A 26215-nucleotide genomic window follows, 5' to 3' on the forward strand; every position below is an offset into this window, starting at 1 on the left:
TAAGGATTTCTAAGCATTTTACATATATGTATTTATTTGCTCCTCACAACAGTCCTAGGAGGTAGGTGCTATGATTTTCCCCATCACACAGATTAGGAAACTGAAACACAGAGAGACTAAGTAAGGAGCCCAAGTAGCGCAGCTGAAATTCAAACCAGGCAGTCTGGCCGCAGAGCCCGTGCTCCTCATCACCACATTCAATATTCCAGGCACCGGGCTAGACGTTTGCCAAATCCTCTCCATTTTGCAGTTGAGAAATCTGAGACTCAGAGCAGTTGAGCAACAGCTGAAGGTCACACAGCTGGGAAGCAATAGAGATGAGGTTCACAGTCAGCCAGGCTTCCGAGCATCTGCTCTCCCTCATCCACCTCTCATCCATCCTGCCAGATCCTTAGGCCCCCCAAGGCAAGTTTATTCAGTATCCTTATATTGCAATATCTCTTCAAGCAAGTCAGTTCCTTCTTCTGGGCCTCAGTTTCCCCATCTAGAGAATGATTGGGTTGGACCAGCTAATCTTTGAGGTCCCTCGCAGCTCTGTGAATCCACGATTCTTGAGGTTCAGTGCTTCTGGATGGAAGGACAGACTTGTCTTGGGGCTGCATCCAGGGAGGCTGGGGATGGGAAACAGGGGGAGCTGCAAGAGGGGAGGAGTAGCTTTGGGGCCATGAGCCCAGGAAGATGGGGCAGTTGTATGAAACAGATGAGACAGAGAGAGAGAGAGAGAGAGAGAGAGAGAGAGAAGCCCTGGGTGAGGGGGCTCCCCAGTGAGTCTGTTCCTTCCTCCTAGGGGTCCTCCCTAAGTTCAGGGGAGACACATGAGAGCACTGGGCAAGGGAGCAGTGGCCAGGCCAGCAAGGAGCCGAGATAGAGCAGTTTGGGGAATTAACATTGCTGGGGTTTTGCTGTCTTTGTAAATATTCAGAGATGTCCAATTACTTTAGAAAAATGTATTTGAAGCCGAGATGGCGTGTTTGTGCGGTTGGCCTGGCTTCCTGTTCATGAGCATTCCTTTGAATTCCTCCATTCAGGAGCTGAGGATCGGTTTCCTGCCTGTACCGCATTAGGATGTGTACACCAGTGGGCCCAGTGCTTCTGTGCTCCTCTCGGGGACCCCTCTCACCCCACATATGTGCACACACAATCACCACTGCACCTTTTAACATTCGATGCTATTGCAACAGGCACTGCTCCACGCTGGCTGCGCCTGTGCTGGCTTCGCTTCCCCCGGGGTGTCTTGGCTAACAAATAATGCCCAGTGCATCCTGTGGAGGAGGGCAGTGTCATGTGCTTATTGTGAAATTAGAGAATGGGCTTCATCACCAGGCAAGCTCTCTTCACTTTGGAAAATTGATGGAATCACCTTTGCATGAGTGTCCCCACCCACCTCCCCCTGCCAGGCCCCCAGCTCTTGCTGTGCTGGGCCCTTCAGACAGCTCCTCATGCATCACAGCCTGGGCTAACCTCCTCTCTAGCTTGGGGGCATCAGAGCACCCTGATAGGACATGGATATGGGCAGGGGGTAGTGGCTGTCCCTTGATCCCCACTCCTTGATCCCCATGGGTACATGGGCTGCTGCTGCAATAGGGATCAGGAGGGTGGGTCGTGGATGACCCTGGCTTTCAAGCTTCCAGCAAAAGGTGCAGCCTATCACATGGGTGCACATGGATATGGGCAGGGGGTAGTGGCTGTCCCTTGATCCCCACTCCTTGATCCCCATGGGTACATGGGCTGCTGCTGCAATAGGGATCAGGAGGGTGGGTCGTGGATGACCCTGGCTTTCAAGCTTCCAGCAAAAGGTGCAGCCTATCACATGGGTGCCATCTCAAGCCTCCTTCATCCAGCACGCTGTGGTCTGCGTGCCCAGGGGGAGGCCTTCCCTCTAAACAACCAGGGAACTTGAAGGAAATGACAAAGCATCAGGGGCTCTGGTTTCAGACCGAGCAGGGACAGACGAGTAGACCAGTGAGTGTATGTTGCTAAAGGTCAGGGAGAGCTCCTAGCCATCGAGGTTATGGGGAAAACTTGGTTCTTTCCAAAGCTCAGCTCAGACCCATGTCTCTGGGTCACTGCTGCTGGCACAGGCTTGGGGCCTCTCCCACAAATTCTGGAAGGGCATTTGCAAGATGGGCACCCTGGGCTTCCCCTCCCGCTGCCTCTTTCGAGCCTCTTGGGCCTGTGTTGTTGGACAGGCTTGGAGAACACAGCTTGAAAGACCTCACAGCTCTGATCACCTCTGAGAAATGAAGAGCAGGGAAAGGAGAGAAGTGGGGGCGGTCAGGTGGGAAGTTGGGGTTTGCAAAACAAGAACGCACCCATTGGCCGTTTACCAAAAAATTTCCCCCTTTCTTTTAAAACTGTTGCTCCCTCAAGGGAAAACTTGTATTTGTGTGTGAGTAAGCTGTGCTGTCTTAATGAACTGAAAGCAGGACAGGATGAGAGTTTTTTTTTTTTATCCTCACGACTAAGAACAAAAAGCAGCTCATTGGTCTTAGGCAGCCAGGGCTGTCACCACCCCCTGGCCCCTAACCTTCCTCCCTGCCCTCTCCTCCATCCGAGCAGAGTTGAGAGCTGAGAAGGGCTGGCCACACGTCATCCTCGCCCCAGAGTCCTGGCTGGGAGTGTGGCTTTGGCCAGGCAGAGGCGGCTGGCCGGGCCCGCAGGAAACACCACCCCTCCCTGAGGAGGGCCTCGGAGGGCAGCAGCCTGATGAGAGGTGGCAGGCGAGGGGCTGGTGTGCTTTCAGGGAGGCCTGGAGGCTGCCATTTCTTGCTGGCTCAGATGACAGTGGAAAAAGAGATGGAGGGAGGAATTCAGAGAGTTTGACCCATTGGCATCCCTCTCCCCTGCCAAGCCAAGTTGGGAAGTCTCCCCAGCATCTCTGGTCTCCGAAACAAAGCCCTGTTTTCTGGAAGACCTTGCTCCAGCCCTTGAATCTCAGGGAGGATGTCTTTCTAGGTTAGAAGGAGCTTCATTCAGAAGCTCCAGGCCCCCTCCATCAGTCTACCCGTTACCAGCTCTCTCCCCTTCACTCTAAGCGTGGACTGTCTCCTGACTTCCACTTTTGGTTTTTGGTCTGGGGGACAACAGACACGTGGTTTCAGAGTGTTGCAGGATTTGGTATAGCTCATCGGTCACAATGCTTTGCAACCCGGGTGGAGGTAGCTAGGGACCGGGGTGAAGCCTGGGCCGCGGCACCAGCTTTCCCCACGAGATTAAAAACTTCACAGCCGGGACGGCCTTTCTTCCCTCTGCAGCTCTTGGTGCCTGAGTCATGGGCTGCCTGGATCCGGCCCAGGGGCCCTGGGAGAGGTCCCACTAGTCCCGGCGGAGGAGCCTCCTACGGGGAGAAGGTGGTGGTGGTCTCGGCCTCCACGCTCATGGAGGAGCGCCGGGTGTGGCGGCAGGAAGACCACTGCCGGAGCTGCTCCTGGCTCAGGCAGCCGAGGTCCTTGAAGAGCTTGAAGAGGTCGCTTCTGAACTTGACACCAATGAAGGCGTATAAGAAAGGGTTGACGCAGCAGCGGACGCACGCCAGGCTGTAGGTGATGTCATAAGCGATGTTGAGCTGCTTGCTGAGCTCGCAGCTACCGCTGCCAGTGATGTTGAAGTTGGCCACTGTCTGGGCCAGGATCACCCCGTTGTAGGGCAGCTGGAAGGCTATGAAGACCACGACCACGGCAATGATGACCTTGATGGCCTTGTTGCGCTCAAAGTTGCGTGCCTGGAGCAGGGTGCGGATGATGACAAGGTAGCAGAAGCTCATGGCCCCCAGGGGGATCAGGAAGCCCACCACCATCTGCGCCACCTGGATGGTGATCAAGGCTTCCACCTGATTGGTGTTGAGGGAGCACCGCAGTGCTTGCTCACTGCTGCTCTTCTGGAGGCCGCTGTACAGCAGCTCCGGGGTGGAGAGCACCATGGCCAGCATCCAGATGCCCACACAGGAGAGCTTGCTGATGAAAAGGACGCGGGCACGGTGGCGGTGGGCCGAGACGGCCTGGACGATGGCCACGTAGCGGTCGATGCTGATGCAAAGAAGCAGCAGCATGCCGCTGAAGAAGCTTATCTTGTAGATGCCAAAGATGATCTTGCAAACGTGGACGCCGAACGTCCAGGACTTGGCCGCGCTGTATGCCCAGAAGGGAAGGGTCAGGAGGAAGAGGATGTCCGCCATGGCCAGGTTGAGCAGGTACGTATCTGTCATGGTCTTGAGCCTCTTGAAATAGATGTAGGTCAGCACGACCAGCCCATTGCCCAGCAGGCCCATGAAGCAAATGATGGAGTACATGATTGGCAGGAACCAGGCTTTGAAGTTCCGCACGTCTTTCTTGAAGCATACAGACTCATACAGTGTATAGTCCACCGTGGTATTTTCTCCAATGTAGTCATCCGTGACCTCATCTTGGCACAAGCACACCTGCGGGGGAGGGGACAGGGCGACAGGATCCAGCTTAGCTAAGTGGGATCTAGCTCAGCTCAGCTCAGCTCATCTTGCTGCCCTGGGATTGTCCAGAGCACTGGTTTCAAATGTGGTACCTATCATAGGCATCATACCATCACCTGCAAATTCTCAGACCCCACCTGAGACCTGCAGAATCAGAATCTTGGGGGTACGGGTGGGGCCCTGGAATCTATTTTTCTAAACTCTCCAGGTGGTTCTTTGGTTTGAAACCAGTGCTTCCCAAATTTTCACATGAATTACCTGGAGATCTTGTCAAAGTGCATGTCCTGATTTAATAGGCTGGGACCTGAGATTCTGCACTTCTCGTAAGTAGCCAAGGTCTGTTCTTGCCAACTCAGAGAGGCTTGACATGACGTGCCCCGATGGTGGACTGGAAAGCGTCTGTGCTTTGGGGTCACATGAGCCTCGGGTCAGATAAACAGACTTCGTCTCTGAGCCTCAAGTGGCCTCATCTGTGAAATGGAGATGACTACTGTCTCCCTCCCATGGCTGTGGTGAGGTGTGGAACCTCGGTTCTGGCACCTGGAAACTCCAGGAGAGTAGGAATGTGTGTCATTCATCTTGAGCCTCCTTTAGAATCAGCTAGAAAGAGTTTTCCAGGGAGCCTACAAAATACTTTAGCTTTTGAGGGAAAATCCACATCGGAGTTAAGGTTGAGGAGGGCCTGGAGCCAGTAGAGAGGAAGGCACATGCTCTGTTAAGAAGCCTGGAAACCCTGGTTTGGGGTGAGCTGCTGTGACATTGGGTGGTGAGTGACTTGCAGAATTCTACAGATCCCTGGGGCCCGAGGCACTATGCCCCGCACACAGCAGGGGCTCAGGCAATGTGGGCCCAAGCTCACAGAACTGCACAGCTGTGACAGGAGGGGATAAGGCACCGCTGGGCCACTGCCTCCTCAGCAGTGATGGAGTCCTCCCTGCACCCCAGGAAGAGCGTGTGGCTGTCTCCCACTCTCCCGCTGCACTGCTCCCACCCTCTTCCTCTACCTCTCTGTCTCTTTCTTCCTCGCAGTCTCTTCCGGCAGATCCCAATCAGCCGGGCTCAGCTGCTCAGGGCTTTTTTTAGCCCATCTGCAGGGCAAGGTGAAGGTTCAGGCAGCCTGCTGTGATTTTATCAATGAAGGAGGGCACAGGCCCTTGTGCCTCTGGTGCACCGTGGAGGCTGAGCCTGTGCAGGCTGGCAGCTGGGCTGCAAGACGGCTCACGAGCCCTCCTCTGGGAATTGGGCTCTGGGCAGCTCAACCTGATGGGTTTGCATGCAAGACTGGGGAGCTGGAGGGACATCAGAGATGAGGACAGGAGGTTTTTGGAGAACCTCACTCAAGGTCACACAGCCAGAGTGGAACCCAGTCTCTTCCTCCCATCCTGTCTCTGTCTTTACCACTTCCAAATGCTGAATTTATCAGTCACAGAATGAGGACAAAATGATATCCAGAAGCCTTTTCTTTGGGCACTGCTATCTTGAGAAAAGTCAGCGGTAACCCTCTTTCCCTCATCTGGGAATGACCGCAGCCTGGGAGTCCTGAAGACACTGGCTGTTCTTGGCACCCATGGTCAGTCTCACAGTTTTAAGTCCGGGGTCCCTGGACATAAAGGGGTACACCCAGTCTCTGTGAAGTGTGCTCCGTACCACCCTGTCCTGCCTTCTTTTTCCACCCTTTACTACTTCCGGACTCCTTGATGCCTCTGCAGCCCACAGCTGCACCACATCCTGCCCCATCTGAGCTACCCCATCCCCCCAAGTAAAGAGAAGAATGAGCCCCAGCTGTCCCTCATCACCTCCCCAACCTTCCAGCCTCCACTTCTAGCAATACAGCCCCTCCCAGGTCCTGGAAATGGGAAGAAAGAGGGGAGGGAGTGGTGATGGGGAAGGGGGCCAGGCTGTAGGCTGTAGCCCAAGCTCCAGGGGGCCTCTGGGATGGGGTTTTGGGAACAGTGCCCAGCTTGGGGCCTGCCTCTGGCCAGAGCTCCTGGAAAGCTGCCCCTCTGGCCTCCAGACTTGGGGAAGAGCCAAATTCTGAAGGACTGCCTCCAGCTCTGGCCTTGGCCTCCCCCTCCCCCTCCAAGAGAGCTCCCACCCCCAACAAATGGCAGAGAGGAGACTATGAGTTACAGTTTCTTCTAACTCTGGCACTTGGTGGGGCCAGATTTCCTGTCTCCATTCCTGGGATTGAGAAGCAGAACATTGTAAATTGGGGGACTTTGCTCCTGCAGAGTTTGGGCCCTTATAAAGTATGTGCACTACCCCCACCCCCAGGTCTGGGGCCCCATCCTTCCTTCCTTCCCCACTAAATGGGGCTCAAATGGGCCTCTTTATTTCACAGAAAGGACTGGAGCTTCCAGGGGAGGCTTTGGCTGGACACTGGAGGAGGGAGACGGCTTTGGGATGATAGGATAGTAACCCATCCACCAGATGAAAGTTTCTTCCCTCAGCTCATGTATGAAGTTTTGCACGCATGGCTGTGCACATGTCTGCACAGACTCCAGTGACCTCACAGCCTTTGCTTTGTGCAGTTTCTCTCCATAAACTCAGATGGGGCCCGCATTTCTGTATCCTGGATGGGGATAGTGGAAGTGTGGTGGTATCTTACTTTCCTCTGTGTTTTCATTTAAATGGAGGTGAGGACATTCAGAGACCATGTATGGCTTTGTAGGGTCACTCAGCAGATGGAGATGGGCAGCCATCAGCTTAAGGAGTGGAGAGTGTTTGTGTCTGGATCTATTTTCTTCCAGCAAGTGCCCACCTCCTCCTCAGGACCCTGGAGCTGGGGAGGGGTGGGCTTGGGGAGGGTGGGAGGGGGAGTGTGTGGAGAAGGGAACAGAGATTTTCTTGGCCACAGATCTCACCTGGAAAATGACAAGGAGAGCCACCACCAGCAGGCTTTTCATTGGTTTCCCTGCAGGAGACAAGGGGAGAAAGTTAATGCTTGGAGCGGACAGCTCTTTGTTATGAAAGAAAGCCTTAGGGAGGGGTAGGAACACTGTTGGGAACTTTCATCACAAGCCCCAGGCACCACGCTTGCCTGGGGCATCAGAACCAGATTGTGCCTTGAAGCGCCTGGCTGGCTGCCCAGTCTTGCCGCCCTCACCTCCTCTTCCTCCACTCTGAGGTCCCACAAAGGAGTGGGATTGGAATGCAGGGCAGCCCCCGCTCCCCACCCCCTTCTTGGCTCTTCAGGGCGTCTCTGGAGTTAGAAAGTCCACCCTGGTCCACACCACTCCTCAAGGCTGAGTTTTCAAATGACCCTGACTCCTGAGTCTGAGGGGCCCCTCCCACTTTGGGTTATGTGGGAAGCAAGGCCCTGAGGTGGTGGTGGTAAGGGTGTGCCTGCGTGCATGGGTGCGTGTGTGTGTGCATGTGTGTGTCCTGCACTGCTCCTGTGCCAGGAGCCATCGAGGAACATTTTTCCTGCATCCAGCCCCATCTGCTGCCCTGAATGTCTTCTAGGGGAGGCCAGCTAAGGAAATAGGCTGATGTCACAGGACTAGGTGGAGGAGTGTGGTTATTTCCTGGCATCTCAAGGATGGGAAAGTGCTTTGGGGACCCATCTGCTCCCCATAACCCCTCATTCAACTGACATTCATTAAGGCCACCTGGTGGTTTACTTGGTCTAATCCTCAGCCTGCCTGTGGAGCAGGGACCTCTTCCCTTTTATCCAATGCAGGCCCAGAATAAAAAAGGCACCCAGGAATTATGTCTTGATGAATGAATGAATGAATGAATAAGTGAATGAATGCCTGCTTCCCCTTCTTCCAGGAGAGAGAGCATCAGGGTGGCCTGAGGGGATGCTGTCCTATGACAGTGTGATACAATAGAGACTGTTCTCTGAGGTAACTACCCTTTTTGCTTCACTGAAGTGTGTATGTATGTTTGTTCTTTAACTTGTTTTTTTTTTTTTAAGATTTTATTTATTTATTCATGAGAGACAGAGAGTGAGAGACAGAGAGAGAGATGGAGAGGCAGAGACACAGGCAGAGGGAGAAGCAGGCTCCCTACAGGGAGCCCTATACGGGACTCAATCCCTGGACTCCGGGACTCCAGGATCCTGCTCTGCGTGGAAGGCAGGCGCTAAACTGCTGAGCCACCCAGGGATCCCCTTTTCTTCAACTTGTTTCTAATCTAGGGCCTTGTGAGATGTGGGAAGATACTCCGCTACGGAAAGGGACCCAGCCCGGCCTACATTCTGGAAGTCAGGAGGCTCTCTTGAGTCTGAGCAGCAGGCAACAGGTTGAGACTCTGGGTTTGCAGAGGCCTGGTGTGCTGTGGACAGAGGACGGGCACCTGGCTGCTCACAGTTCTCCTTTGAGGCTGAGCTGAGGGCTGGAGTGGGAATTTATCTCCTCTGAGGACTGAGCAGGGAAGACTGTGCACAAGATAATTTATGTAGGAGTCTTATCTCACCTAACTATTTGGGAGTACCCAGAGGGCAGGAGTTGTGCTTTCTTACCTTTGTATAACCTAACCCTCAAGCTCCCAGCCAGGGCCTGGCCCACATGTCAGTAACCGGGGGATGCCACAAATGAATGCCAAGGTAGAGTTTGCAGGCTGGTCGCACCTTCAGTCTTAACAGGGACAGAGTAATGTTTGGAACTCTGTTTCAAGCACCTTCTGGAAGCTGGGAGCCCTCTTTCAGCAAGCAGGGTGTTCTGCTTCCCCAGTGGAAACAGCAGCGTGGCCAGTGATTCTGTCCTTGGCCACAGCACCACCTGCTGGAAGTCTCTCTGCATGACACCCAATTCACAGTATGCTCCAGGTGGAGCCCCTAAGGTGGGGAATTCTGGGCTTAGGGGTTCCTGGGCAAAGGAGGAAGGGCTTCAAGCCACATAAATAAAAAGGCATTTCTTTCACTGCAATCAAGTTATACTGCACACTACTGCTAGATACGTCTTTCTAAGGCAGAGCTCTGATGCCAACCCTCACCAGTCCTCCTCCTAAATCCTGAGGACTTCTCTCTGCAGCCCTAAGGAGGAAGCCCCCGAAGCTCAGTATGACAGTCAAGCCCCTCACTGCCTCTTGCACCTGCCTTCTTAGTTGTGTCTTCTCTTTCTGAGGACAGGTACCCACTGTCCTATTGGCCCTGAGTATCTGCAGTCCTAGAATAAATGGTTGTGCAACATTCTAGCTTCCTTCTCCCATCCTCCTTCCTTGCTGAATTACCCCAGGGAGACCCTGCTTAGTCCCACATCTCTACCTTAACTATGTTAGAGTTCAACACACCACTCATCCTCCACTGATTCATCCTGGTGTGAAGTGCTCTTTAAACATGTACAAGTCTTTCGTTACTCTAGAGAAAGCCTACTTTGACTGTCAGTGAGAACTGAGAAACCTCAAAGTTTTGATAAGTCACAACGGGTAAGATACAAGGAGTAAGAACTGTTTCTGTTTCACTCTATCAACCTCTTCTCTTGGGCCCTGTCCCATTTCTTTGCCACTGGTGGAGGGGAGGGGAAAGGAGGTGCAACCTGTGCTGTGTGTGTGTGTGTGTGTGTGTGTGTGTGTGTAGATGACTTCTTATTCCAGGTGTGTTGGAAGTGGAGGATGAATTAGGATTTGTAGTCCAAAATAGGGCGTTTTCAAGAAAGGTAACCAAATGGGAGTTTAGGGGAACTCTGGTGTGTGGCAGGAGCCTGGTCAGCAGCCATGAGTCAGATCATTCCTGTCTGTTGCAAAGTCATAAAGTGACGGGTCTTGGGCAGCAGCTTGGGTAAGGCCACTGTAGTTGGGAATCTTGGGGTTGAGAAGTAGATGACTTATATGTTGGGTATTTTCTGAGTTCTTGAGTTTCGAGTAATAATCATAACAAAAAAAAATTCCCTAGAACTCCAATTTGAGCTCTCAGCAAGGGAAGCTGCCTTCTCATCTGGGAGGAGGGGATTGCCAGGTGGATTTGCTCTCCCAAATTTCAAACATTCATCCCCACATTTTCCAGTGCCTCTAGGGGATCATGGCTGCCCATTACATTAGCTGGCCCCCAAAGCCACCCCAGACTTTTTCTTTCTGGAATTCCTCACCTGTCACAACTTTTTTTGTGTGTGTGGGGGTGGGTGGGTGGGTGGGTGAGTGTAATGGAAAGTGGGGAAGAAGCAGGGAAGCTGTAGGAGATTTGGAGGTGAGAAGCCTGGGGGACTCCCCTTTCAGATAATAGGCAGAGATGGAGGACAGCTGGTTGAGCCTTGTAGTCACTATGATATCAACTCCCTTACCCAGTGATATAATGCAAATCCAGTGAGCTCTCCCTCACTTTGCACCAAATTGTCCCATGTATGATCATTTCATCATCACAAAAGCCCTGAGGTAGGCATGACTGTAATCTCCATCTAAGTACTGAGAAAACTGAAGCCTAGTGAGATTAGCACGTCTCCCAGAGTCTCACAGTTGGCCAGTAGTGGAGCTGGGCTTTAAATCCTTTGGTCTCCAGAAACCATACTCCTAACCTGCCTTTTGTGCTGCCTCGTGATCTTTGTGTATCTCTCCCTCATAACGTCCTGTGAGCGATGCCTTGTGATTCTCATGCTATGTTCCAGAAAATAGAGGCCCAGAGGGATTAAGGCACTTGCCTGGGGTCACACAGCTGCTAAGAGATGAATCTGAGATTTGACTGGAACTCTCACTACTGTCACATTACGTCTCTGAGGAGTCCTCAGTGTAGAGGGGCCTCCGAGGAGTGAGTGTGATGGGGAATCCTCATTTTCCCACATCTGGAGGGTCATCCAACTCTGTTGCTTCTAACCCCTAATATCCCAGAGCCGGCCCCACCTCTGCCCTGACATCAGCCATTGCTGCCACAGAGCTCCTTCTGAAAGGCAACTCGTGTCCTTTAACTCACCTGACTGAAAAAGAAAAAGCTTTGCTGGCTCCCCATCACTTTCAGGATGAAGCACACACCCCTCAGCAATACCACACATCATCTTAAAGGCTGGTCCTGCCTGTCCCTCTAGCCTTCCTTCTTACCTTTCTCCTTGGCCTGGCCACGTTGTCAAACCCCCCTCAACTTGCTTCTTCCTTGCTTCTGTTAGCTTTGGTCAGAGCTGGCTGGCTGGGAGGCCACAGGCTGAGTCCCCAGGCTATTCTGCTTGACTACCTTGGATCTTTCTTTTCTTTCTTTCTTTCTTTCTTTCTTTCTTTCTTTCTTTCTTTCTTTCTTTCTTTCTTTCTTTCTTTCCTTTTAAAGATTTTATATATCTATTCATGAGAGACACAGAGAGAGGCAGAGACATTGGCAGAGGGAGAAGTAGGCTCTATGCGGGGAGCCCGATTGGGGACTCGATCCCAGTACCCTGGGATCACGACCTGAGCCGAGGGCAGGTGCTCAACCACTGAGCCACCCAGGCTCCCCAGCTACCTTGGATTTTCAAAACATTGGATTTGAATGACTTTAGGTGTGGCTTGCACCCTCTGGCTTGCTCTGCTCCCCTCCACTTACTACACCTCACGCCCCTTCCCTCGTTTGTCTGGTTGGCCTCTGATGGAAATCAAGTCTGTGATCCCTGCTGCATCCTGCATCCCTCGTTCGTCCTTGTCTGGTTGGGTAACTTTTATACGCCTTTGAAAACCCAAATTCAATGCCCCTCTGACCCATGTTCACTACTTTACTTTGAGCTTCCCACGTGGCTCCCCCTCAGCCCATCAGCACTGAATCTCCCTCTATCCAATGGCTTTTTGACATGTGCATCTCTCCTCTTGCAAGACTGGTCATGCCCAAACTTCGCACTCAACGATAGTTGACCGGAAGAAGGTACCTCAGAGCAGAGATTTTCCCAGCAGCTCCCTGAGGCTGCAGGACTCCTCTCGTCCCCAGCCATGCTCCCAGGCCAGGGGGCTTTGGCCCTGTGTTCCTTTAACTTCCCTCTGCCACCATTTCAGGCCAAGTTAGGAGAGAGTAAGTCTCTCACAGGCTCATCTTTTTCTTTTCTCTATTTTGGAGAATTCTGAGGTCTTAAGGCTCCTCTCTCAAAGGTGGGGAGGGCGCCTCCGGGCTGCTCATTCAAATCATGAAAGAGACCAACTCAGCCCCGCTTTGGTGTTTTCATTTTGTGTAACAGAAACTCTGCCTCCTCATCCACCTCTTGCTCCCTGCTGGGCAGACAAAGAGAGAAAAACAGATCGTTCATGACCCACCTGCCCTCCCAACGGCCCAGAGTCCGTTCTGAGCAAAGCGTCTCTCAGTGGCTTCCCTTCCTACCAGTAGTTTAGACTTAGCCGTTGGGGTTCTCTCTCGGGTTGAGTGAGGCAGGCGACAACATCCCTTTCTCCTAAACCAGAGGTTATCCTCCCTCCCCGCATCAAAGCCTGTGAGGCTAGCACCCCAAACTCAGGTCTGGGGGTAGACCCTCAAGGGTAGACTGGAGCTGGTTTTCAGAAGCCCATGAGCCAGTTGGTGTGTACATCCCTCCCTGACTCCGTGTTCAGTCATTTCATGCCTTGAAATAGTCTGAGCTTAAAATCAACCGGGGGAGGGGGTATGGGGAGGACGGCAGGGAAGAATTTACACTATAGAAATTGGCAAGAACTAGCAATTGGGGCTCTTCCTCCTTTTCTAGGAGAGCAGGTTTTCCAACATTTCCCAGCATACCACTGGGACACTGCTTGGTTTCCTTCATGGAGATCTCACAGAGGGTCAGGAACCAGTCCTCAGTGGGTGATGTCTGCATTCTGTGATTGTGGTTAAGTGGGATGGGGGTCTGGGGAGTGAGATTAGGGAGTGGGCCGCTGGGAAGACAGGCAGTTGGGAGCGATTTTTAAAAACTAAAATCAACTCTGAGTTCTTGATGCCATTTATTCATTCATTCATTCACTCCACAAACTTTCTGCTCACCCCACCCCCTCCTCCCCCAAGCATCTGAGATGGAGATGCAAGGATCAGTCTCCACCTCCCAGGTTGGGTGGCTACCTTAACCCCTTTCCAGGTGATCGCTGGGCCCACCCGGAGTTCTGGGTAGGTCGAGGGTAGACAGAATCAAGGCAAGAGGCTGTGGTGTGGTGGGAGGAGTATGAGGACAGCACAGGGCGCACCAGTGAACCTTCACTTTTTAAAGCCAACCTCTTGCGGCTTTGAGGCCGCCGTGGTGCTTTGCTTGCTGGTGAGAACGAACCATCCAGGAACTTGGCCCTTTGTAGCCTCAGTCGGGTCTGATTTCACAGCTGAGATTTATAAATGGGGTGTCCAGAGGTGGACGTACACCTCAGAACCTTCTCAGAACTTCTTTTGTAATCCCTCTTGTTAAAAGGGTTAGAACTGAGGATGGGCTTTTTAAAGGGAAGAGCCATCTGCCAGGGCAGAAAAACTAAAGAAGTGAGGCAGGGACCATGCTGGAGGCTTGGGCTGTGACTTCTCTGAGGTGAATGCCCTACTGCTGTCCTGTTTCCTGTTGCCCACCTACCCTTTAACTGGTGAGAGGCGTCAGCAAAGCCAGGGGGATGTATGGCCTGCTTACCTAGTCCTGCTGGCACAAAGTGTCACCTTTCATTTGCTCCTAAGGGAACAGAACTTCTGATCCCTGCTTAGCAGGTGAGAAAGGTAGAAAGCAGAGGAAGGAAGAGGAATGGAGGGTTTGGAACCCTCTGAGGACTTTGTCCCTGATGAAACAGGTCCCAGGGAGCCTCACCCGTCACCCCAACCTGAGATGAAAACAGGCACCCTCTTGGGCCACCTGGGTGGCTCAGTGATTGAGCATCTGCCTTCAGCTCAGGTCATGATCCCGGAGTCCTGGGATTGAGTCCGGCATCGGGTTCCCCACCGGGAGCCTGTTTCTCCCTCTGCCTATGTCTCTGCCTCTCTCTGTGTGTCTCTCAAGAATAAATAAATAAAATCTTAAAAAAAAAAAAAAGGAAAACAGATACCCTCCATATCACCACCAACCCCAGCCCTGCAACCTTCTCCAGTCCCTACTATTCTAGAAAGACACAACCTCGCCACTCTCCTCCCATTCTTTCCTGGTACCAGTGGTTACCCTTTTCCCCAGGTCTGAAAGGTGCATCCATTGTGTCTGGGAGAACAGAGTGGCATTCTCTGGAAGCAGACAGATTCCCACCAAGGCAGAACCCAATTTCTCTAGGAAGCTCCCCCATGCCTTCCATCCCCCTCTTCCACCTCAAAGTCCAGTTGGATGTCAGAATGACCTAGAACTGCTCTTTCTCGCATAGGGAGGTTCACTCACCCAGGTCCATGACACTCTTTGGGCAGCTGAAACCACACAGGAAGGCTGTGCCGAGTCTTGAGCTCCCACTGTCTGGGGAGGAAGTGCTTTTAAGTTGTGAGAGGAGCCACCCTTTTCTCTGCCCCTCCTACCCCATCTCTTCCCTCCAATCCGAACTTAAAACCAGGGTGCCTACAGTGCTTTCTAGAACCAAGATGAGAAGGTGACAGTGACAGCCCACTCACTGGTCATAGGATCATGAATCATCAGGTTATTTATATTCAAAAAGCCCCCTGTGTAGCCCAGCAGACAAGGATCCCAGCCCAAGGTGAGAGAATAAGGGCCAGTTATTGGTTTGATGCATGTTTATAGCCTGAATACAATGGGCCAGGGACTCAGAGGTGAGTGAGGAATTATCCCCATCCCTCCTTGGTCCTGCTCAATGTCACAGAAAACTACATTTCTCAAACTATTCTGCCTTCCAGCCTCTTGGGTATGTTTGGCCAATGGGAGATACTGCAGACGAAGGTATGTCGGAATGTTTCTGGCAGCCTTATTGAGATATAGCTCACATATAAATTTAAAATTCACCCTTTTAAAGTGTACCAATCACTAGTTCTGTATAGTCACAGAGTTGTGCGACCATTGTCACCATCAATTTTAGAACATTTGTTTTATTACTTGCCTCTATTCATCAACAATGATGCCCTATCTCCCCTCCAACCCTAACCTTGCCCCCAGCCTCCAGTAGCCACCAATCTTTCTATCTCTGTAGATTTGACTCTTGTAAACACTTCACATAAATAGATTTATATAATATGTGGCCTTTATGCCTGGCTTCTTGCACTTAGCATAGTATTTTAAAGGTTCATCCATGTCTCATATCCTCCTTGCTTTTTTATGGCTCAGTAATATTCCATCATATGGATATACCACATTTTGTTTATCCAGTTCAACATTTGGATTGTTTTGACTTTTTGGCTCTTATAAATAATGCTATGAACATTCATGTATAAGTTTTTGTGTGGACAAATGTTTGTTTATATTTTCTCTTGGGTACATACCTAGGAGTGGAATTGCTGGGTCATATGGCAATTCCATGTTTAACGGTTTGTTTGTTTTTAAAAGAATTTATTTATTTATTCATGAGAGACACAAAGAAAGGCAGAGGCAGAGGGAGAAGCAGGCTCCTTGCAGGGAGCCTGACACGGGACTCAATCCCTAGACCCCAAATCAGACCCCAGGTCAAAAGCAGATGCTCAACCCTGAGCCACTCGGGGGTCCCCCCCCTTTTTTTAAGGATTTGTTTATTTAAAAAAAAAGGATTTGTTTATTTATTTGACAGAGGAAGAGTGTGTGTGTGTGCGTGTGTGTGTGTGCGCAAAGGAGGGAGGGATAGAGACAGAGGGAGAGATCTCAAGCAGATTTCACACTAAGCGCAGAGCCTGACACGAGGCTTTATCTCATGACCTCGAGATCATGAGTTGAACTGAAGTGAAGAGTTGCTTAACTGAGCCACCCAGGTGCCCCTCATGTTTAACATTTTGAAGAACAAACTATTTCCCAAAGTGGCCTCATGATTTTACATTCCTGTATGTAATATATGAAGGTTTCATATAGGGTTGAATATATAGAGGATCTTTTGCAAAACCTGTTATTGTCTTTTTGATTCTAGTTTTCTAGTGGTTATGAGATGGTATCTCATTGTGGTTTTGATTTGCATTATCCTAATTATGTTGAGCAGCTTTTCATGTCCTTATTGACCATCTCTGTATTTTCTTTGGAGATATGTCTGTTTAAATCATTTGCCCACTTTTAAACTTTTTTTTTTTATTGGCAGTTGTAAGAATTTCTTATGTATTCTAGATACAAGTCCTTTATTGAATATATGACTTGTAAATATTTTCTTTCATTCTGTGAAATATCTTTTCACCTTCTTGATGGTGTCCTTTGAAGCATACAACTTTAAAGTTTTAGGGCCCAATTCACTTATTTTCTTTCATCACTTGTGCTCTTGGCATTCTATCTACAAAACCATTACCTAATTCAAGTCCAAGAAGATTTAATTTATTCCTGTTTTCTTCTGAGAGTTTTGTACTTTCAGCTTTAACATTTAGCTCTGATCCATTTTAAGTTAATTTCTAGATCTTTTCCTTTGTATTCTCAGTATGTTAGAATTTGTTAAATGTTTCTTTTGAGTTTACCTTTTTTTTTTTTTGTCTTTTGTTCGATTAAATATGGTGTATTATGTAGATTGATTTTTGTATGTTGAACCAACCTTGAATTCCTGGGATGAATCACTGGGTCATGGTGATTTTTTTTTTTTTAATATGTTGCTGGATTGGGGTCTTAATATTTTGTTGAGGATATTTTTGCATCTATATTTATAAGGGATAATTGTAGTTTAAATTTTTTTAAAATTTATTTATGATAGTCACAGAGAGAGAGAGAGAGAGGCAGAGACATAGGCAGAGGGAGAAGCAGGCTCCATGCACCGGAAGCCCGATGTGGGATTCGATCCCGGGTCTCCAGGATCGCGCCCTGGGCCAAAGGCAGGCGCCAAACCGCTGCGCCACCCAGGGATCCCTTTTTTTTTTTTTTAAAGTTTTATTTATTTATGATAGCAGATTGACCTTTTTATCATTATAAAATGTTCTTCTTTGTCTCTATAATCAATTTTTGTCTCAAGGTCTATTTTGTCTGATATCAGTATAGTTTTTCAAACTCCTCTTTGGGTGTTGTTTGGGCGGTATAGCTTTTTCCATCACAGGGATGTTTCCTTCTCTGCTCCTGGTAGCATCCCCAGTGGTAGCTACCTGTCTGTGATCCTAGAGACCATCAGCCAGCCCCTACCTCTGTGGTACCAGCACCAGATAAGTATCCCCACCTTGGCCCCAGCTCCTGCCCTAGTTTCTGAGCTCTTGTAATACTATCTTCCCCCTGTGTCCCTTCAGCTCCAGGGAATACTGGCAACTTCCTGCTGTTATTAATCTCTTGGTGGCTTCACAATGCTTTGTTAGACTTCTCAGCTTTTCCATCACCTGCATAACTGGCTCCCTATATTATTTTTTATAAATCTTTTATTTATTTATTCATGAGAGACACAGAGAGAGAGGCAGAGACATATGCAGAGGGAGAAGCAGGCTCCCTCTGGGGAGCCTAATGTGGGACTCGATCCCAGGACCCTGAGATCACGACCTGAGCCAAAGGCAGATAGTCACTGAAATACGCAGGTGCCCTGGCTCCCTCTATTAAATTGCTTTGTTTTGAATACCTAGAGTGAGTCTTGTTTGCTTCAGCCTTGACTGATACAAAATGCTTCCTGTCCCCAAAAAGTTTTTTTCCCCAAAAAGTTTAAGGTACAGAAGAAATTAAGGTGAGATTATACCCCTGTTCCTTACAATTATGACCAAGACCAAGCATAACATGATGCTTTACCTAAAATAAGGGAAAGAAATCCAAGATTGCATAGCGCAGGAAGGCAGATGGACATGTACATAGAATGGAATTTCTTCTTCCCAAATTGATGAACATTCTGTTGGTGTGTAGTGCCATGAGCTTAGTCCCCTGGATGATCGTGGGCAAGTTGCTTCCCTTCTCTGGGCCTTATTTTTCTCAAGTGTAAAGTGGGGAGATTGGGCTGCCTAGCAGACACCTATGCTTTGGCATCTGAGACTGAAGTGCAGGACTTATCTTGTGGCATCCTGCTTATTGCTTAACCACTCCCATTATCCCAAATCTCCCAAATGGAAGCATGAGAAGCCCTCATTGAACCTTCCCTCCAGGCCAAAGGTTTTGACTACTCTCATCATTGGCATTTGGAGCCCATTTGCTTTCAGGGATATAGGAAATCTCTTGAATTAGGTGGAAAGGACTCTTAGGGGTTATATCTGGGCAGGGTGTTGGTAAGGAAGAGCAGGCAACTTCGATTTGGAATTATTCCAGAAGGTTCCTCCTGCAGCCCTTTTCCATGTGCCAGACGCTTCTAAGAAAAACTGAGAGGCATAAGACCTGTGTTCCAGCCTTGCCTCTGCTGTAACTTTGGGCAAGTCAACTTCTCTTTCTAGTTCTTGGCCACCCAACTGAAAATCATGGGATTGGACCACTTAAGGTCCAGGCTCTCTTTTCAGGATATTTCTTATTATTCCCAAGGATTCTCTAGCTGATGTAGGCCCTCATAGAAGGTCCAAAAGTATACTGGGAAGGACTGGAGAATTTTGTGGCAGATGCAGCACATTGTTGGGGTAGAGGGATAAGGGGCTGCTCATTCTGGTCTCCTTAGCAGCCTCTGCCTGATCCTAAGTGGTGGTGCTCATTCCAAACACTTTTACTCCTATCCCTGTCCTGCCCAGCCCCTTTGACTCTGGCTATGTGGACATTGCATGTTGTGGTCTGGAAGACTCCGGTTTCAGTTTCTGGTCTCTGAGCAAGACCATGGGGATTCCCCAGTATTTTTCAACACTAATTGTGAGCTTTCCTTCTTTATGATAGCATGTGATTAGTGACTATTCACTGTGAACACTTTCTTTATGGATGGTACAGTATAGGAGGAGTCCAGTTTGACTAAACTGGGCTCCAGGTCCCATCCCATCCATGGAGGCCCAGGATGGCCCACCTCCACCGCCCTTTCTTCTCTGAACTTCCATTGCAGTTTACTCTGGGGACACCCAAATTGGCATATGCAGCAACGGCATGTGAACTATTTTCTATTCTGGAGTAACTTTATGCTTCTTGAAACCAAAATTGTGCTGTGTACTTTTCTGGGTCATCTTTGCATTGCTTCAAACAGTGCTATGATTTTAAAAATCAATTTTAAAATGTAGCTTGGTATAGTTCAATAATAGTTCAATAATGGGTCCCGTGGTTGATGTCCTCTATCATGGAATGTTCTGTATCATCCCACTTGTTATGGAGCATGTGTTGCATGTCTAGCAAGAGACCAGAAGCCAGCTTCTCGAGACTGCTGCTTCTTTCCTTATGAGAATCTTTTTTTTTTCTTAAGATATATTTGAGAGAGAGAGAGAGAGAGGTGAGAAGGAGAGAACATGAGCAGGAAGAGGGGCAGAAGGAGAGAGAGAATCTCCAGCAGACTCCCTGCCGAGCACAGAGCCCAACATGGGGCTTGATCTCACCACCCTGAGCTCATGACTTAAGCTGAAATCAAGAGTTGGATGTTTAACTGACTGAGTTACCCAGGTGCTCACTCTCCAGATTTTTTTCCTTCTGGAGAATCTTAAAAGTCAAAGCAAGGACTTTGCTTCCAGAAGTGAAGTCCCTTACTGATGCTTACTTAGGGTTTTGTGGGATTGGGCTCCATTGTGTTCAAGCTATGCCAAGGATGCTTAGTCTTATAAATGAGGGTGAGCTCTTTGAGTTTATGTTCTCCATTTGGAGTGCAATGAATACTCCAAAGTGTCCGTACAAAAGATATGTCCATAAGAGAAGCAGTGTGCTTGCTTATATCCAGAATATCTTTCGACCATTCTAGGTCTTTGGTCCTTTAGAGACTGATTGCCTCACAGAAATGGAGGCCATTCAACACTGAATGCCTGATCAGCAGGTGCCTAATAAGCATTTAATTGATTAATAAAGTGACTTTCCTAAAATGAAAGCACTCTCTCCACCTTTCTTGGGAAGTCTTTTTTTCCTTTTAAATTGACTTTCTTGAGTTGACTACAGACGCTGGTCTCAGCAGCAGCTTGAATAGGACCTGTATTATGGCAGAGCAGAGAACACCTTGGTCACAGGGAATAGGCGCCAGGACATCTATTTTGGTTCTACAGTGACTTCATTTATTCACTTTACAAATATATTTGACAAGCACTTATGTGTCAGGAATGGCTCTGGACTCTATACAGCAATGAACACCCATGGTCCCTAGCATTACCTAGCTCTCTCAGGGCATATTGGGTGTATTAGTCAGCTCAGGCTGACAAAATACCATACATTGGGTGGCTCAAACAATTGAAACTTATTTTATCACACTTCTGGAGGCTGGGAGTTGCAGATCAGGGGCCAACAGAGTCAGCCTCTTTTCTCAGCTTGCAAGATGGCTACCTTCTCACTATGTCCTCACATGGCCTTTTCTCAGTGTGCAAAAGGGGGAAGGGGAGGGGTTAGAGAGAGAGAAAGTCAGGCCTCTGATCTCTCTTCTTATAAGGACATTAATCCTATTGGATCAGGGCTCCACTCTTATGATCTTATTTAACCTTAATTACTTCCTTAGAGGCTCCAACACCAAAATGTTGTCATCTTAGGGGTTAGGGCTTCCATATATGGATTTCGGAGGGACACAAACATTTGTTCCATAGCAGTGGGGAAGATGGAAAAATGAAGAGGCAATTTAAAAGTACAAGCACTAAAAGCATAAAAACATGCATGAAAAGGTATGCATTCAACTCAATATGAGAAGGGAAGAGGACACAAATACAGAGGTATCCAGGAATATCATGGTATTATTCTGTATACCTTGATGTATTAAATATTTCATAATATTTAGTAAGAACTAATGGGTGGGGGTGAGGCAAGCCCAAGATGCCACAGGAGCACATAGGGAGAAAAGTGCCATCTAAGAGCAGTAGGAGTAACCCAGGGGAAGAAAGGAGGATCGTGACGAGTGGTCAGTAGCAAGTGCCAAGGCCAGAAGTTTTGCTCAGCAGACCTTGAACAGGCTGCTTATGTTCTCAGAATTGCTCAGTTTGGGAGTTCAGGACCCTGGGAGAGCCCCACTGTTTAACCTGGCCTTCTTGCAGGGGAGATGTAGCCTGTGGGCCAGATTTTTGGCCTTTGTTACCTGAGCAATGGGAGGTTGTGTTTGGCACACATCTTTTGCTTTTGCTGTGTCTTCAGAGCAAATCTCTCTTTGCCGTTGTGATGTGTCAACAGATGGTGTGCAAAGCATTTCCTAGAGTTGACTGTTCCCCACTAGTCTATTTGTCTATTTGTCTATTCATCCATTCATCCAACATCCACTTACTGAGCTCCTGCTCTGCCAGGTATTTGGTCAAGTGCTAGGACTTAAAGATCTAATAAGCCATGGTCAACTACAGATCACAGAGCATGCCAACTAGTGGGAAATAAGAAGTGACCACATTTGCATGGGGCTTCCATATTTCTAAGTGCATTCTTATATCTTATCCACGTAACCTTCATGGTTTCTCTATTTGCTAGGTTTCAATTTTCTGATTGAGGAAACTGAGATCTCAAAGAGAAGTGACTTGACCTTTGACTCCAAGCTAAAGGGCTTTTTGCATCATGCCAGGCTGACACCAGGCATGACCTGAAGGACTCAGGCCATGGTTGTCCCCTCCTTGCTTGGAAGGGGACAAGGCTCTCAGACAAGGCTTTCCGCACCTCATCTCTGAGAATGTGTGCTCTGCTTTTGGGGAAGTCCTACCCATGAACAAAAGTTTCTAAGAAGGAGCAGGGAAGAGGATCTGGAAGAAACCTTCCTAGTTACTCAGTTCAACCACACAGTGACGACTTGGTGGCCTAGAGGGTAAAGAATAACATAGTTAAGCTGTTTCTGTCTGTAAAGCCCTGACCATGGCCTTACTGTTTCTTACCAATTTTTGGACCCACCTTGTATCCTTTTAATGAACTCCTTTTTCTGAATCAATTAGCTTAGGTTGCATTTTCCAATTAAGAACCTAGGCTGCTAGAATTTGTAAAGAGCGATGGACTATTTACTGATGTGACCCACCCAGTCTTCTCAAGTGAAATGGGGCCCATATGCAAATTCTGTCAACAAACTGGAACAATACTGATTCTTCAAGATAAGATTCTAGGGGCCTAGGTTAGATGAACCCGTCTTATCGTGTATATTAAATGAGATATGCAGAATATATGTATGATATTGACTGAATCCAGAATCTAGAAGAAATTAAAAAATACCAAAGGCATGTCAGAAAACAGTATTAAAAAGTCTGGATTTGGGGGATCCCTGGATGGCTCAGCGGTTTGGCGCCTGCCTTTGGCCCAGGGTGCGATCCTGGAGTCCCAGGATCGAGTCCTGCGTCGGGCTCCTGGCATGGAGCCTGCTTCTCCCTCTGCCTGTGTTTCTACCTCTCCCTCTCTCTCTCTCTCTCTGTCTGTCTATCATGAATAAATAAAATAAAAAAATCTTTAAAAAAGTCTGAATTTGGGGCTCCTGGGTGGCTCAGTTAGTGAAGCAACTCCCTTTGGCTCACGTCATGATCCTGGGGTCCTGGGGTCAAGCCTGTGGGGAGCCTGCTTCTCCCTCTCCCTCTGCTCATGCTCTCTTTCTCTGCCAAATAAATAAATAAAATCTTTTAAAAAAGTCTACATTCCCCTCTCTCATGGCTGAAATCTCTCAAAAACGTTAATAAAAGCGCATTTATCTTTGTCAAGCTTACGCATGAACTGAAACATCAGATCACAAAATAAGGTGAGCAGAGTGCAGGAGCAGTGGACACTGAGCAGGAGTGTGCTAGGAGACATGGTCGCTGCATGTGACCCTGATGGATAGTATATTTGAAAGTTCCTAAGAGTAAATCATAACAGTTCTTATCACCAGAAAAAAATTTTTTGTATCTATGAGACGGTAGATGTTAACAAATTGTGGTAATCATTTCATATTTCTAATATGTATTACATCAAGTCACTATGCTATGTACCTTGAACTTAATACAGTACTGGATGTCTATTATATCTCAGTAAAACTGGAAAAATTGTAAAAAAAAAAAAAAGGAATAACTTAGCTGACCATAAACTCATGACCCTGTTACCATAAGAAAGAACAGGGTGAATCTTGAGCAGGGCAAGAAAGAATGGAGATCTTCTTGAGAAGGTGTGATCTGGAAAGATCTAACAGAAGGAAGCACACCCCGAGCACACCATCAGTCCAGGATGGAACCTCTTATTCCTCCCTCCATCTCCAACCCCTGTTTTTTTTTACTTGGGAACAATCTATTCCCATGTGAAGCCAAGGAGAGTGGGCCTCCCTCAGTGCTGGGTAACTTGTATAGATTTAGGGTTCCAGCCAGCAAGGGACACCCCAAAGTTGAGAAAGGTTCTGCTTTGAACTTACCCTGGAAGTTTGTAATCTTCAAATCCAAAGAAGAAGCTCTCTTAATTCCAGCGTATGTGTATATTTTTTGTCGGTTGGTCAGTATTAAGAATTATATCTGGAGAGAGGCTATAATCTTTTTAGGGCGTAGGGCCCCTTTTAGGTCTTTAGCAGGCTCTGGGCCACCATGAAGGAAAGGATAAGGCAACAGAATGAAGTGAGGAGCTGTGGGCCTGCAGGGGGAAGGAGGCAGCTCTCTAGGAGGAAGAAAAGGGAAGAAAGGACAGGCACAGACTAGCATGAGGCCTCAGGTCACCCTGACACCTGTTGCCACGGCCTGGTGGTGGTTTCCTGCCGCTTGTCGGGACACGCGTGCACAGAGTACACGATGGGTTTGCCTTAACAAGAAGATGCTTCCTGTTTTGCCACCTGGGTTCAGTGCGGAGAGGAAGAGTTTATGGGTCTGTGTTTCTCACGTCGCCAAGCTCTGAGAGGGAACAAGAGGGGGCAGGTGACGATGGGGGTCTGGGAAAAGGTGAGAAAGAAAGCAGGGGAGGGATGCCTGGGTGGCTCAGTGGTGGGACACCTGCTTTTGGCTCAGGTCCTGATTCTGGGATCTGGGGTCGAGTCCCGCATCAGGCTCCCTGCGAGGAGCCTGCTTCTCCCTCTGCCTGTGTCTCTGCCTCTCTCTCTCAGTCTGAATAAATAAATAAATTAAAAAAAAAAAAAAAAAAAAGAAAGCAGGGGAACAGTTTGTTCTAGAATTGCTCAGAAAAAGCTCATGCTATTCTAGTCTCAGCCAGTTCAGGGAAAGAGATGGCCACGTTGTCCTGCTGTCCCAACAGCTCCATGTCAGAGCCCCTGAGTGTACATAAGGGTTGCCCAGAATTCCCTTGGCTTTTTTTGTTCCTTAGTGAGAGTCACCATGATGACTTTTGCAGTGACCTTTATCTTGGTGAGGTGGCGAGGGCATCTGGAAACTTGGACTGAAATAGCCTCTGTGGTAAAAGCAAAGGCCGGAAATAGTGATGCTGATCTCAGGGCAAGTGATGAATGAGAAGTCCAGAGTGCCTGCGCCCCACCGCTCAGACCGAGCTCACCACTGGGTCAGTCCTACATAATTCACAATGGAATTTGTACATTTTATTTTAATTAAGTTTAATCAATCAATCAATTTTAATTAGGTTTAATCAATCAATTTTAAATAAGTCTAATTAATTAAGTTTAATTAAGTTTACTCAATTAATCTTAATCAATTAATGTGTGTAGGAGGGTAAGCTTTATTTCTACTCACACTCTTACAACTTTGCATAAAATTGTGTCTCTACTTCAGAGATGGCAGGTACTATAATAAGCGATGCACCCCTATGCATAACACAGTGAATTTTATGTCCCCCACTGCTTTGGGGGAAGGGAGGTCACAGCATACATTTTGAGAGACTCCCCAACAGTTGTCTGGCACTCTGGTACAGAAAGGATTTGGTTCAATTTCTTGCTGGCTTAAGATACTAAAAGGCACATAAAGTTTGGTTGCTCATCCCCTCTGGACTGGGGTGGGGCAGAAGGTGGATATAGGGAGGTGATCTGGGACAGAGGGGCAGTCCCTGGGTGTGTGGGCTCAAGTTCTTGTTGACAGAGGTAGTTGATCCTGAGTGGCTGCTGGGGTGGCTGAGGGTAGCCTGAGTGCTCAGGCTGGGTGGATGTTGCCCTGGTGGCCTTTGTCTACCCAACACACCTGTTCACTGCTCTGAAAACAGAGGAGGGGATCTCCTTCTGCCCCTGCCCCCGGAATCACTGGCATTGATGATGTTCCTGCTGAAATCTTCCTTGATGGTGTGAGGGCAGCCTCAGCTGAGGCTGTGTCCATCCTATCATGGCCCTTGAAAAGCAGACCACACTGGGGCCTTCCTAGACCATGGATGCCATTGACCAGAGCTCATGTAGATGATAAGGGCTGAGTATAAGGGCTTTCTTTGCAGGTCACAGTAGTGCTTGGCAAGGACTCTGGTGCCTGCAGCATCTTCATCTCCACCAGCCTGAAGTCCCTCCTATCTAAGCACCAAATTACATCTCCATTAAGCCACTGCTTCACCCCATTTGTCTTCAATGCAACCAGGTCCTGGATCCAAGAGGACCTGGATCCAAGAGGACCCTCCTGAGTTGGAGCATGTGAGCAGGCTCAGGCTTGGAGCTGAGAGCCACTCAGCAGCCCAGGTTCCGTGATGCCTTCCAAGAGGCTGCCCATGATCTCCCACTCAAGGGCTGCTGGTTGAGTGTTTAGAGTTTGTACACTTTGGTTATTAGAAAGCCCAGTCTTTATGCTTGTTTAGCTTGAGACCATCTGTTGTGGTGGAAGAGTAGGGTTTCCAGCCTCAGCTTGGCCAGCCAAGTTTCCAGGAGCCCCTCTCTTATTTCCTCCACTGGGGATTGAACCAGATGATCTTGGATGCCCTCTCTGGCCTCAGAGTTGGGGGATTTCAGTGACCATCTCCAAGAGGGGTGGAGAGATTCAGAGAAGCTTAGTTTATGCACATTTAGGAAACCCTAGTAGAGCTTTGGACAGAAAGAAAACACAGGAGGAGTCTTGAA

At 48.7% G+C, this 26215-nt stretch overlaps 1 protein-coding gene across 2 annotated transcripts; it reads right to left on the bottom strand.

The window, feature by feature from the left end:
• Window positions 1-23963, bottom strand: CCR7 (C-C motif chemokine receptor 7). Of its 2 annotated transcripts, XM_072780475.1 has the most exons (4): window positions 23648-23959; window positions 14620-14691; window positions 7309-7358; window positions 1-4417 (listed from the first exon to the last, which is right to left on the bottom strand). In XM_072780475.1, exons 2-4 carry the CDS (start codon window positions 14627-14629, stop codon window positions 3338-3340), a joined length of 1140 nt encoding a protein of 379 aa, XP_072636576.1. In that variant the 5' UTR covers window positions 14630-14691; window positions 23648-23959; the 3' UTR covers window positions 1-3337. The 2 variants fall into 2 exon arrangements, with proteins under 2 accessions (XP_072636576.1, XP_072636577.1); XM_072780476.1 differs by lacking the exon at window positions 14620-14691 and having other exon boundaries at window positions 23648-23963.
• Between the last annotated feature and the right edge of the window lie 2252 nt (window positions 23964-26215).

This window comes from Canis lupus, chromosome 16 (genome assembly GCF_048164855.1).
Source record: "Canis lupus baileyi chromosome 16, mCanLup2.hap1, whole genome shotgun sequence".
Taxonomy (NCBI): Eukaryota; Metazoa; Chordata; class Mammalia; order Carnivora; family Canidae; genus Canis; species Canis lupus.

Coding starts and splice junctions, on each gene's coding strand:
- CCR7 (XM_072780475.1), bottom strand. Junction 4,418..7,308: donor CTCTCCTTGTCATTTTCCAG/GTGAGATCTGTG, acceptor CCTCCCCCGCAG/GTGTGCTTGTGCCAAGATGA.